At 43.7% G+C, this 14,200-nt stretch overlaps 1 protein-coding gene across 1 annotated transcript in view; it reads left to right on the forward strand.

Annotated features, from left to right (window-relative positions):
• The window catches only part of ACTN2 (actinin alpha 2), a 324,822-nt gene that overhangs the window by 160,403 nt on the left and 150,219 nt on the right, over window positions 1-14,200 (forward strand). The window contains exons 4-6 of the mRNA XM_069607933.1: window positions 663-749; window positions 1,613-1,700; window positions 6,381-6,459. Of these exons, the coding sequence (XP_069464034.1) occupies window positions 663-749; window positions 1,613-1,700; window positions 6,381-6,459 (254 nt within the window). The remainder of the gene's footprint in view (window positions 1-662; window positions 750-1,612; window positions 1,701-6,380; window positions 6,460-14,200) is intronic.

Below are 14,200 nucleotides of genomic sequence, written 5' to 3' on the forward strand. Positions count from 1 at the left end.
CCCACTCTGCTGAATTTCCCCCAAGACAGATTTCTACGATGTTTTGATGATTTGTTTTCTACAATCCAGCACTCTGTCTCTCTGGCCTCTCTCCTCTCCCTGCTCTTTCTCCTTTCTCTCTATACTTCCTTTATCCTCCCTCTGTGTCTTTCTTAATCTCTCCTTCTCCACTTCTTATCTTCCTAGGCCATCTTTCGCCTTTGATTTCACCTCTCCTCCTACGCGTTCTTCTCTCCCACCCTCTTTCTCTCTCTGTCTCTCTCTCTCTCTCCCTACTCCCTCCTTTCACTCACTCCCGCTCTCTTCTTCATATCGTTTCACACTCCTTACCCACTCCTCTCTCTTTTTGTCTCTCCTGCCCTCCCATTACCTCTTCCTCCCACCTCACTAAAGCTACTCACTCTCTTCTACTGCCCACCCTCTCTCCGTCTCCCTCTTTTTCGGTTTTGGGTCGCCTTTGTCTGATGCCCGCTTTTTCAGAAAGCTGTATTTTGCATGACTGTCTTGGCAATGAAAGTGAAACATCAGGCATGATCAAGCGTTTACAGACTCTAACGTAATCATGCTCTGTTTTTTTTATAGAGAATAATAGCAATGTATAGTCAATTGTACATCATACAATGTTCATGTTCTTCTTTTGTTTCCAAATGTGCTTTCTCTAGAAATCGTGGACGGCAACGTGAAAATGACCCTGGGTATGATCTGGACTATAATCCTGCGGTTTGCTATCCAGGATATATCAGTAGAAGGTGAGATGTGTTCCTTGCTCACCTCACTGCCCACTTCTCGCTGGCTTCTTTTAGACTTCATGTTTATAAGGACTACTTTAGTTCTTGTCTTCATTTTATCAGGCCAAAGATTTTGTGTATATCATTTCTTTGCACCAATCAATGTGCTGGGGTGCCGCAAAACCAAATATCTATTTCAACAAGATAGGCTAACAAATAATGGATGATCTTCTTCTGTGTGATGCAGTGATTCGCTGTAATGAACAGAGTTGGGAAATGACTATTAGTAACATAAAATATGTGTTTTTTATGGATTTCTAAAACGTTGACTTTAAAATAGCAGGTTGTGTGCTGGGACACTAGACAATATTTTGACAAAATAAATTGAAAAGACAGATCATAACGTAGACATAGGTTTCAGTGATACACAAGGTTGGCAACTTGTCTGTTGTAGAAGCTGCTCACTTAGACATCCTACGTCTATGTAGATAATCATATGATGTCTTTGGGGAGCTTAAAGGATACTGTTATGTCTTCGCTCTATTCATACATAACCTTTTAGGAATACCATGCTCTCCCTAAAATCTGGTTCACATGAAAATTAAATCTTCTGTTCATGGCTTTCAATTTCCCCCACATTTTGCAGAATGTTTTTGGACTCTTATAACCCTGCGTATTTCCTGGTTGGGAAGAGCAAGGGTCACCTGCTCTGTAAATATTCTTGATAGGGCCCCATATTTCCCATCTTTTGTTCCTGAATCCTAGTGTTAAAAGTTTAAACCCTACCATCGAAAGAGTGGGGTCATCATTTAGAAAGGTATTAATGCACTGGGGTGCACTCTTAACGTTCACTGTCACATATTTTGATTCTTTCTCCTTTACAGAGACTTCTGCCAAAGAAGGCTTGCTACTTTGGTGTCAGAGGAAGACTGCTCCCTACCGAAATGTGAACATTCAGAATTTCCATCTTAGGTAACTAATGTGCTGAATCAGACTAAAAACCTACCTGTTGATGTTACAGCAGTTTTCCATATGTTCCCCTGCCATTTGCTATCACCTTGCAAGAATCGAAATTGGGATTGGGTAAGCAGGAGCTAAAAGGGGATCCTGTGTATCCGGCATGAAACAGTAAGCATGAGCTACCACTGGGAAACAAGGAGCTAGTACAGTGTGTTTCACAAATCTAACGTCCACATAAGATGCAAACTTAACATTTTGTCGACTATTCATGACCCCTTATGTTTTGTATGTCGTATAGAGGTGTCCTAATGCCCTAGATTGTCCCAAATGCACATAGATTATGGCACCTAGGGATGTTTGTTCAGCATCCGCTGGCTCTGGAGCCAAATGTAGCTCTTGGTGTCAAGTTAACCAGGCTCTTCTGGGCTGTAAGCAGGAACTAAATAGCTCCCAGCTCCCCTCATTTTCAAACCCTGCTTTTTAGATCTCTCTGCTATTTCTGACTGGGATTCCCTTATGCAGTGGATCAGACTAATGTGAAAATTCATATTCTGCTGCTGTATGCCACAAAGAGCATAGGGCCCTGCTAAGTAAGTTACACCCCATAGAACAAGCTATGTTACCCCGTTAGGCGCAATGAGGATTACTCACATTGTTGTGGAAACCTGTGAAGTGGTGTATGCCAAAAAAGAACTTCACGGTACATGATGCCATTGTTGGATCTAAACTGAACAGAATGACCAGAGTGCTCCAAGGACTGTTGTTGGGCATAAAGTAGGGGAGGCATGGTGTAGGGATGTATCCATCTGGCAGCAAGGCTTTCGTTTGTAAATAGTGCAATGGATCGCACATGCTGCTTCAATGCCAAACAATAAAATACTGCCAACATGGCTAACCTCATCATGGCTATTAAGTTCATAGATGAGGCTGGCTGCCACATTCTGCAACCTCTGAAGGTTACAAGTCAGCTATTCTGGAAGGTTAAGAGAAAGGCCCCACCAGCGTCACAGTCTAGAACACGCAGCTAAAGAAACTACATTTGTATGCATAGAACAGAGATGCCTTCGCTGATTTCAAATATACACGACTATTGCATCAACGTTAGGCCACAGAAGCACAGGAAACCACATTTACACCAGGTTGCAATTTGAGCCGGAGGAGATGAGATTTCACTACAGAAGGGGTGCTCTGGACAGTTAAGGGGATAACTTGAGCAGGTCCAAAGGAGGCAATTGGGCTCCTCGACACATTTATTTAATACAATTGCTCAGTACGGTACGATATCCACATTAAATGACAATAACCGCATAGAGGAGAGGTGACTGAGCCTGATAGGACTTACAGGTAAATTACCTGCTTAGGCTTCTGTTTTCAGTGATTTCTACTCTTTAGTGAAGACTTGCCAGCGGACAAAAAAGGTTTACATCAATGGCAAAACAAAGTGTAAGGAACAATTGCATTATAGAACAGAAATTCAGAAAGGTCAGGTTCTGAAAGTTCCTTTCAGTAAGTTTGAAAACTAGGAAAGTATTTGAAATATTAAGACATGTTCTGAAAAGCAATCAGCATTCACAAAAGGAACAGTGGGCATTCTAAAACCCTAACTAGAAATACAAAGGTTCCAGAATTCTAAACGCCGAAATCAAATCTCAATTACAAAACAGATTTTGGAGTAGAGCAATACCCTTACACAAATGCAGTTCAGTTTAAATTTGTATTCAGATATCTCCATTAACAATGGCATTTCATTTTTATATAATTTTTTGACTGGCTGCCCGGTTCCTTTGGAGTCATATAGGGCACCAGGCCCCTCCTCACCCAGTCTACCCCAAAACCTCAGTCTCCTCCCTCCCCTGTACTAGCCTGGTGGGGCCTGCGCCCCTACTGAGCCCGATCCAGCCCTATCCTTGTACTTAGCATGTGGACCTCTCTCCCTGCACTCCCTGCATCCCCTGGCACTTGTCAACCTGGCCTCCCCTTAGCACGCGCCTAGTCCAGGGGCCCTCTTCCCCCTCCTACTCCCCTCTAGCACTTGCCCGCTCTCCATCCCAACCTGCACTTCCCTTCCCACCTTAGCATTATCGCATTCCGCTATGACCGGCACTCACCCCCACCCCCCTTCCCCACCCTCTGCACTTCTTGTTACTGCACTTGCACAATCCGAATGACACAGGGCCTAGTAGAACTGTTTTTTTTAATTATTCTTCATCCCTGCCACAACCCCCCCCCCCGACCCCCCCTTTTTTGTCTTGTGGCTCCTTGAAAAACCATTTGCTCTATAGGTATATTATAAATACCCAAAAAATAAATAGTACACATACAAAAATCAAGATAAAACCTCAGAAACTGAAACTCGAAATAGCATTTCCCAAATGGTATATATATAAAAATCATATAATTATAATATTAATGTGATAATATGAGGACAGTGTTTCTGGTGACACAGCGCCCCCCTAAGCCTTCTGATGAATGTGTCTTTAGTGGTCAATGGTAATAAACAATGAAGAAATAATAACTGTTAATCCGTATCCGGGGGGTTTAACACTACAATCGGCCTATGGACAACTGAAATACAATAATACCCAGGATGCTGGTGCGCTCAGTTACCCAAAAAATGCTGAATCAAAAGACATGTAGATACCATGAATATTCATTCATCTGGATCTCAACAATCTCGAAAATGAGGTTCTAATATTTTAACCAAAAGGCCCAGGGTATTTGAGAAACAGTACATTTGGTTCATTCTCCTTGAGCTCTGAAATCACTAACATTCAATTTTGACAATTGTAGCTAAAACCCTTATGCTCCGGATCTTTAGAACCTCTTATGTTGAACTGCAATCTTTGAACCAAAAAGCTTGTGCCAACTTCAGCTCATTGGTGAACGAGCCAATGTTTCGGCCACTCTTGACTTGATCTAGGCATCTATAACTCTATATTCATCAATAGCATAAACATTTAGAATTCAAAATCGATACATTCTTTGTCCAAAATCCACCTGTGTATATTTAATCTATCTATTACTGCAATCTGTGGGCACTTACTGGTTGGTTCAGTACCTGCACCACTGCGCTAGATCATATTTGGGTTATTCCCCCTGAATGAATGCACATTCGACAGGGCAATCTATGCACGGTTATTCACGGTGTAGGAGTTGCATTCGACTTCTGCCATCCAGTTGCATGGTTAGTCTCCTCTTCAGTGTGCGTGCTTGGAGATCATTCCCCCAGAAATTTTTATCAGTCAGCAGTTTTGTTAAAATATGGGACAACAAACGCAGCAAGATTATATATAAATAGTAAATCGTCACAGTTAATTAAAAAAGAAATACCTTCATTATATGTCCTAAAATATCATCTCTGGGAGAATGGTTTTAGCCATTTTTTCTACTCAATACAATAGTGCGGATAAATCAGTAAAACATGAATCAAGTTTTCATCGAGCTCCATGCCGCAAGAACATTTTTTGTGGTGCATTCAGTCATCAGTTTAGAAAGGAGGAGTAAATTCAGTTGAGTACAATCCGCACAAAAGTCTGATGAGGCAGTTGTGGACAGAAGAAGGTACAATGAGTAGACAATGTGAGAATGCTACTTTCACCCGGTAAAACCTGGATAGATCTTGCCTATAGAAAGTCCAGACTAACAGCCTGGTGCTCAGTCTAGGCAAGCAGTCAGCTGCACATCACCACATCACCTATAGCTGACCACTTCAGGAAGCCGAGATTCAGTGGTCGAAAGTGCGCGAAAAGAAGCAGTGGAACTATGTTCCCTACTGACATGCCCCCGCACCCCACAAACCCCATTGCCCAGCCCCCTTCCATGCACGTTCCAAACCCCCAAACACACCTGCTGTTTAAGGGAATGTTCAGGGGAGTGCACAGAAGTGCAAGTTTCAACTTCTTCTTACACTTTTATTCTAAAAGTAAAACATTCCGGAATCGTTTCTTTTAAAAATAAAAGTATAGGAACAGTAAAAAATAAATGTTTTAAAGTAGAGGATCACCGCTCCCAACTGCTTCCGCCCACTTCGACCACTGCCTATATTTTATCCACAAGACACATTGAAGGCCATCCAGGGTGATGACAATTGGGACTCAAATTCATGTGAAAAAACCGGGGCCAGATAAATGATCACGAAGTGTCTGATGACTTAACAATGGGGCCTGCCTTGACCATGCCACCATTTGCAGAGAGTGACTCTCAGCCGTGTGCCTTTCATTACTAAGGCTAACTTATTTGCAGGGCGCTGCAGCGGAGTCACGCGTGGAAGATCTGGGCTACCTAATCTTGGAGAGTCTTGGAGACTTCATAAAAAGAGAGTGGACTCTAAACACGGACAATGTCCACAATGTTTCCATAATAACATTTACAAAGAGATCAACATGTACACATCTCAAACATCTGATCACTAAATTCATAACTCTGACCTTGCTAGTTTACATGAAAGAGCAGAAAATGATCGTGGAGCTATGCAGATTGGTCATCTCGCTTAGTTACATTATTTTTGTTAAGGCACAACTAGCTTTGCTGTGTTGGGTGACATTTAGCCGTTTTTAATGTTTTTCTTGACCTCTGGTGTTTTGGTGCTTGACTGGAGGCGGGGCCTTGGAGAGGTGTGCAATGTAACATGTAAAATGTCATTTTGTTATATATTAACTTGCTTTGCCCTTTTCATTTTTTATTGTTGGAAAGCTGGAAGGATGGACTGGGACTGTGCGCACTTATTCACAGACATCGGCCTGACCTCATCGACTACTCCAAGCTAAGCAAGGTCTGCCCTCTAGCGGCAGCATGCTCGCCTGCAGTGATGTGTTCCTTTCTCTAGCGCACTTCCTGGGTGGGGTCTCACGCGCACTTACTATGCATGCCTGCTTTGAGACGTCACTGCATGCGTTGAAAAGGGTTCACAACACCACTCCAGCATACACGTGATCACCAATCATAGAAATCGGTCAGCCCTGCAATACTTGAATTGGAGCATAAGCATACATGCCAACATTCGGATGTACCTGGGAGGGAGATTTCATCAGGGAAATCGGGAGACCAACATTTTCCCATAAGAATGCATTGGGGCTACATTTATTTTAGGAGGGAGACTGTGAAAAATAGTAATATTTTTCACTTAAAATCGGTAGTCTCCCGCTTAAATCGGGAGGGTTGGCATGTATGCATAAGAATAGCGTAGTCGATGTGCTTTCATTTTACCAAACTTATACTTAGCCCTCTGCATACAGGTGTGGGGGATTGCTGTATTTGGCCACCTGTGAGTAAACCTGTCGTACTAAGTCATTACTGTATGACCCAAATAAATGTTTGCGCATTATAAGTGACACTGTCGGTACACAAAGAGCGGCAATTGGGAAAAGTAAGCAAACATGCTAATTTGTGTTATCAATGTCCTTTTGTCACGGGTCAGCAGTCATAATTAATGCAGATTGCGACTAAAAAGCACGTGGGGCGGCCTGTGCACATGCTAATCAAATGCAGTTTCATCTGTGAGCGGCTTCTGATCGCTGGTGTCATTCCCAATCTTTTCCTGGCAACTCTCTTCTGAGAGCAGCCAGTGTGCAGTGCCAGTATTGAACTTGGCTGTGTTGCTGCACTTCCACTTTGGGTTTTTGGCTCTGCTACATGAGGTGCCAAGCCAGTGTTGTCCTTGGCGCCGCAGGGGGTGATGCTTGCCTTGACCTCTTCAGTGCAGGACTGGACAGAGAGTCTGCTGTGATTTCATATGTAAATGAGGCCTAAAATGTACACACCTAGCACACGTAAGGTTAAGTGAAAGGAGCCAAGCTAGTGGTGTCCACTGGGCCCTGTTCTCCTTTTCTTGGGGAACTGCTGTCTTATTCAGTAAATTTTTGAGGGGCATTTGAGACACTGTGGGCCCCATTCACAGTTAAGCAGAAGGTGGTAGAAAATGCAGAGACGGTACTGCGCCTCTGTACTGCGTTTCCCAATCAACACACATAGCTTTAAATGCATTCCAATTTTCAGTTCCAGCATGTCACTATCACTTTCTGTAGAACTATAAATGATACACCCAAGTGCGCATGCGTGCGTGCGTGCGTGTGTGTGTGTGTGTGTGTGCTCTCAGTGCATACCAGAGGAGGATAAGCAAGTGCTTATCAATCTAATGGTGTTTCGGGCTGGCCATCTCTGATTGGTGAGATCAGACTAATGAGCATATTGCTATTCTCCTCTGGTATGGGATGGTTACCTGAAACATGACTTAGGTCCTCCTTAGTGGGTTGCAGCCAGTGCTTTAAGTGGGCCGGGGCCTGCCGGGGCCGGGCCCCGGCAGTCTCCAGAAAGTGGGGCTGAGCCGGGGCCCAGCCGGGGCCCCCCATCCCACACAACATTGGCGGGATGCATTATCCCGCCGCGGCCGCAGCCGCGACGGGAGATGCGCCCGTCATTATGTCGGCCAAGCTGACAGAAGTGCCAGCCAGCCACAGCGACGCTGAGGCTGGCGGCACTTCTGTCAGTTAGTGTAACTCCCTCTGATGACCCCTCATCAGGGTCATCAGAGGAAGTTACTGTCCCATTGTTTTCCCTCCCCAGGTCACTGACCCCCGCGGGCTCCGTGATCTAATATGCAGATTAAATCACGGAGCCCGCGGGTTCGCAGAGGGTGAAAGACGCCTCGGGCTCAGTGATCTATGTGCTCTGAGCAGATAGATCACAGAGCCCGAGGTGCCTTTCTCCGTCGGCAAAGCTTTATAAAAGATGCCTTGAACTGTGTACGTTTCAAGCCATCTTTTATAAAGGTAGAAATATTTATTCTATGTTTATAAAAGACGGCTTGAAACGTGCACAATTCAAGGCATCTTTTATAAAGCTTTGTCGACGGACAAAACCACCTTGCGGTTTGTTTTGTCCATCATCAACGCTTTAGAAAAGATGCCTTGAATTGTTTACGTGTCAAGCCATCTTTTAGAAACATAGAAACATGTTACAAATATCTATGTTTATAAAAGGTGGCTTGAAAAGTACACAAACCATAGTAAGGTAAGCACACAAGTGTGCGTAACTTACTATGGTTTGTGCACTTTTCAAGCCACCTTTTACAAACATAGAAATATGTAACATTGCTATGTTTATAAAATATGGCTTGAAAAGTACACACACCATAGTAGTAAGCATACAAACATATACATGCTCACATACATTTATGTGTTTGTTTGCGCACCTTACTATGATTTGTGCACGTTTAGGCCATGCCCCCAATGAAAGCCACGCCCCCAAACGAGGGCCCCCCCTCAATTTCTTACCCCACTTAAAGCACTGGTTGCAGCCCATGGAACACCTTATTTGGCCTTTGTTTATTGTCATCAGAGGATTACGCTCATTGTTGGCTAGTTCTGGGTCTCTAGGGATTTCACATTAAGTGAGTGAGAAATCCAGATATAAACCCTTGGCTCTCTGTGCCTAGCAAAACAGCGGCCACTCAGCCATACCACATTGATTGCACCCAAAGATACTGAAAGACGTGTGAGGCTGCTGCTGCTAGTGGTTAAGAGGGGTTTTGACCGGCATTTTGAGCAGTGGCGACGCTAGGGAGGGCTTCCTCCGCTGAAATCCCCCCCCCCCCTTGTGCCTCCTTTACCTCAGCTGGGCTACTTTCTCTGCACTGGCTGCAATGCTGTGTCCGCCAGCACAGCACACACACAGGGCCGCAATCAATGCTGCCACACAACAATGAAGAGCTGTTAAGTTCCCCTTGCAGCCAAGAGCAGCCCCTCCAATCACAAAAGATTCTCTGCAGGAGTTCTTTTGACGTCATACATTGACCTTTTATAGGCCCACCACCCCTACTTTTGTCTGTGGCCTCCTACTTTTGTCTGTGGCCCCCTCTATGCACCTCCTAAATTTGATTCCTGGCGACGCCACAGATTTTGGGCTGGAGTCCCCCTGTGGGAAGCGTCAGACTGCTATGCAAATGGCTATGCTTTGCTTGTACGGCAGAGAGAGCTACATTGTGATTGTGATCCTTCATAGTGGGTGAAAGCCCAGAGAACCCTGTTTGCCCAGTGGAGGGGTTCTCATATGTTGCCTACATTTATCATTTGGTTATTGGGATTTATTTTATGTGAGGAAATCTGTGGAATCAAATATACAATAAAAATCAATAGACAAACAGTTGCTGTAAAATGTTATTCACATTTGGCCCTTGTGCTGGTATATCACACTTACTGCATTCACAAAGATATACTGAGCCGGGAGTTGGCTAAGAACAAATAGCATTTATGTGCTGGGACTATAACTACATGAAATATAAAACATTACAAACAAGCCAAAATGTGTAAGATGTTTTTGGCATTGCTTTCAAGAAATTCGGGCAAAAATTATGTTCAGTGATACAATTTTTCTCACAATATTTGAAATGTAAAACGAGCACAGTAAGCTCCTGGGTGAGTTTCCTTTCAACACCTTGATTTTATCCCTTTCATTTGCTCCCCAAACATAAGTTAACATTTTGGATATTGCAATGATATTCATTTGTGCATTTTTAAAAGGGCGTTTTACCAATTGCATTGTCAAAAATGCTATTGGTTTTGATAGACATGCGACTGAGTCCCTCAGTCCTAATTCTTGCGCTGGGCAGTGGAATGGGGGAATATCAGCATTCTGAGCTTTCTGATTGGAAATATGGCTGCCGCAGACAAGGTCGGAGCGGGAAATAAAATAAGCCGGGGCACAGAAAAAAAGTTGCTCCCATTCGCAAATCACAGTTCACGACTTATTACAACAAATATTAGAGCAGTATGTGGTGATCAATTTTGAGAAAATGTGTGGCAAGTCAACCATTTAAAAGAACAGCGATGCAGTAACATTGGACAAAGATACCAGCTGCTTAGAGTATGAATTGATCAAACAGGCCGACATCAGCCCACCAAACCAGCCTACACTGTCCTGTTGGACTCATCATTTCAGCGTTGCCTAGTCCGAGCCCGAGCCCGATCCCAGCTGCTAATGGCTGATGGGTGACAGTTCCCTTCATCCCAGTCCCCTGCTTGATTTGATCTTCACTCTGCTTCTCCACTTACTTTAAGACTCTTCTCACCTTTCTGTCCATGACATACACCAGAACTGGGGTTATGAAGAAGGTCAAGTCATTGCAATGATGGGGAGATCAGACTCCTCCTTTGCTCCAGTTCCTGGTCTACTGTGAACCGACAAGGAGTTGGTGCATCATATCCACGCAGCCGTCATTGCGTCTGCGGTCTCCTGTCATTTCCATGAAGTAAAGGCCTTCATGGTAATTTACTTTGTGGAGATTACTTAGAAAATGGGTTTGTGGGTTAAGGGGTAAAGGTGTGGTGGCGAGGGGTTTGTGGTAAGGGTTAATAATCAAGGGGAATTAGGCGGAACCCCCCGTAAAAAAGAAAACGTTTCTAAGTCAATTTTCCAGGTAGTAAATTACCACGAAGTAATCTACTTTGTGGAAATTACATGGAATTGCGCCTGCACTCTGTAGTTGGTGAAGGGCAAAACTGACAGCCCTAGTTGATTGTAGGGGTGGACTTGTTGATTGACCTAATAATGAAATACAGTCAGCTTTTCAACCTTCTGAGAATGAATGAGGCCCATTTACATGTCATGAATGTCATTGGTAGAGTATTGACTTTCATTCTGAAAACACAACTGGCTTTTACCATTCTGTAGCTGGACAAAGCCAGCGCTGAAGCAGCAGCCATATTGAAGCACATCAAAATGTACTTAGGCTATCTCCTTATGGAGGCAACTTGAATTCTTAACACCATTTGTATTAGAGGGGTGAGAAGGTCTTGCAGGGTCTGACATAAAATAATTAGGGCTCTGACCCAGACTCCCTTCCTTTCATCACCTGAAACCCTACATTAAAATGATGATCTGTGACAATTGCAGACTCAGCTTCCAAAATATAGATTTTGCAATTAATTTGTTTAAACCACTGAGATGTTCATGAAGGTCGAAAAATAAGAACAGGAGCAGGAATACTGCTGTACCATATTTCACACAAATGTAAATGAAATAAGGAAAACTCTAAAGTCCATAATGCATTATTTACATTATAGCCATTCCCGACTTACAAATAAATTACGTTGAAAATCTGACAATTAGTTATTTAAACACTAGCCACTGCATTGATGACATAAATGGGGCTCAGCACAATTGAAACACCCATCTAACACACGCAGGGACTGTAAAAGGCGCCATAACAAGAGACTGCTTTATATCTGGATGTCCAATTATTTGTTTTGGTTTTTTGAATGCTAGAAAAGTTTACTACATAACTTGAAGCATTCCAAGATCTTTATAAATGCTCCCCATCTTTACCTCAGAAGCTGATTCACTTACAAATGCTGATTCCCCACCTAGTATGGCCTGGTGTGTCCCTCATTTGAGCCTCAGAATTACTAATTTTGACCACCTACGCCTGTGTCGGACCCAAAATACTCCTAGATGTCATCCAAAAGTGCAGCATGTGGTGTGGTCGAAGTGTACAAAAAGAAGTAGTGGAAATATGTTGCCTGCTGGACTGTCCCCGCTCCCCACAAACCCCATCACTACACCCCCTCCCACGGGAAATCCAAACCCCCAAACCCACCTCCTGTTTAAGGGAACGTTCAGTGCAGTGCACTGAAGTGCAAGTTTCAACTTCTTCCTACGCTTTTAGTTTAAAACGAAACCATTCCGGAATAGTTTCTTTGTTTAAATTAAAGTATAGGAGAAACAGTTAAACGTAATAAACAAAAAAAAGTAGAGGAGCACCTCTCCCGCCCATTTCGCCCACTCACTATGTGAGCCTTCCATTGCTACAGTGGATCCATTGGATGTCACCCAAAACAAACACAGTGCCCATTAATTGTATCTATTGTGCCCTTCTCCTCGAACTCAACTCTCATTTTTTTTTAAAAAACAGCTCTTGTTTGTGCCCTAAATGTCATAGATTTTTCATTGATTTGAAAAGTCTTGTTCGACCACCTGGCTGCTTTAGTTATTGTCAGGGAGGTTGTTTGTATGTGGCGGGTCCTTGGATGCAGATCCGCAGCTACGTCACTCCCGCGTTGTGTAAATGCCACATGTTGATATAGACGCCCTTCTGCTGCCCCTTCACAGAATGCAGTGGTCTTCCCACTCTCAGAGGTCATTTACACCTTTGAACCACTTTCACCATGATGACTCCGCCCTGACTTTCCGCCCTTATTCTGTTGTTTCTAAAAAAAGAAGCGCATTGGTACGTGCATGCCGTGAATGTAAAAAGTTATGCTTTTTTGGCGTTTTGTTATGCTTGAATGGGTTGCTGCTGTTTTGATTCTGTACCTGAGGCTTATGTCCCACAATTTGCACGGTATCTCTTTCTTCGATTGCTTGCATGCACTTCAGCTTCTCTTTAGCGGATAGTACAGTGGGTGTGTACAAATGATGTGCATTTGTGATACCAGTGATATGCATGCTCATTGTCAGCATGTGGGTTTGCAGTGTACTTCCAATCTACTTGGAATCCTTTATTTTAGCAAATTATTAGGTCGTTTGAATTTCACATCCATTCGGCGTACAGGCTGCGTACGCAATCTTCGAGTCGGTGCATCTTTCATTCCAAAAATGCTGCTGTCGTTAATGCGGGGGTACCCAAAATAATTTGGTCGCAATGTAGTTTTTTGTAAATGTATGTATGTGGCAATGTTATTTTAATTCAAATGAACTTATATGGTGCAGGATGTGATTCGAACTAATGGTTATGTCAGTGACATTTTTACCACGACGTCTGCTTTCGACACCCACCGTCATCTGAACAGCCTCCTCTGCATTGTCAGGGTCACAGGTAGCACCAGCATTCCTGAATAGAGGGGATCAGTGGCTTGTTTCCAAAAGCATCTAACGCTGAGGGGATGACTTCCATATACACGCAAACAGCACTCACATTTCCCGCTCTCGGGAACTCACAAAATGCTTTTGTGAATTTGCCCAAATTGTACATTGGAGTATTTGCCATTTTCAAATATACGTGCCATGTGAATCTGCCACTGTAAACCGTTTGTTTCTGGGTTCTGTTTAAAATATGTTGGATGTACCTTATGCACACCACCCACGCCCCCCGCCCCCAGCGATGCCACCCACGTTAGCTCATAGCTCCCACAAACTCACCAAAGACTGTATTGCGCCCCTGCTACCGGCACTTCAGTCACAGTACCTTCCCACCAATAACCCTAGCGTACTTGCTGACCTTTACTCCAAGACTCTGACACTAGCGGTAGACACAGTTGCCCCATTAGCGCCCAGTAACACTAAACCGTCCGGACATGTGAACTTCCTAGTTTACCCCTGAACTCCTAGAGCTCTGTGCTAAAAAAACGTCTTGCAGAATCTAAGTGGAAAAAATCTCCTACAGCTACCCAGAAGAAGCTGTTGACTATGGCAGCTAAACTCTATAGACAAGCCATCATCCTGGCAAATTCCACATCCTACAGCACTAGAATTGCCAATGCCAAATTGAACACACAAGAGATTGTTACCATCCCGAGGGA

This window comes from Ambystoma mexicanum, chromosome 4q (assembly GCF_040938575.1).
Source record: "Ambystoma mexicanum isolate Mex_15411 chromosome 4q, UKY_AmexF1_1, whole genome shotgun sequence".
Taxonomy (NCBI): domain Eukaryota; kingdom Metazoa; phylum Chordata; class Amphibia; order Caudata; family Ambystomatidae; genus Ambystoma; species Ambystoma mexicanum.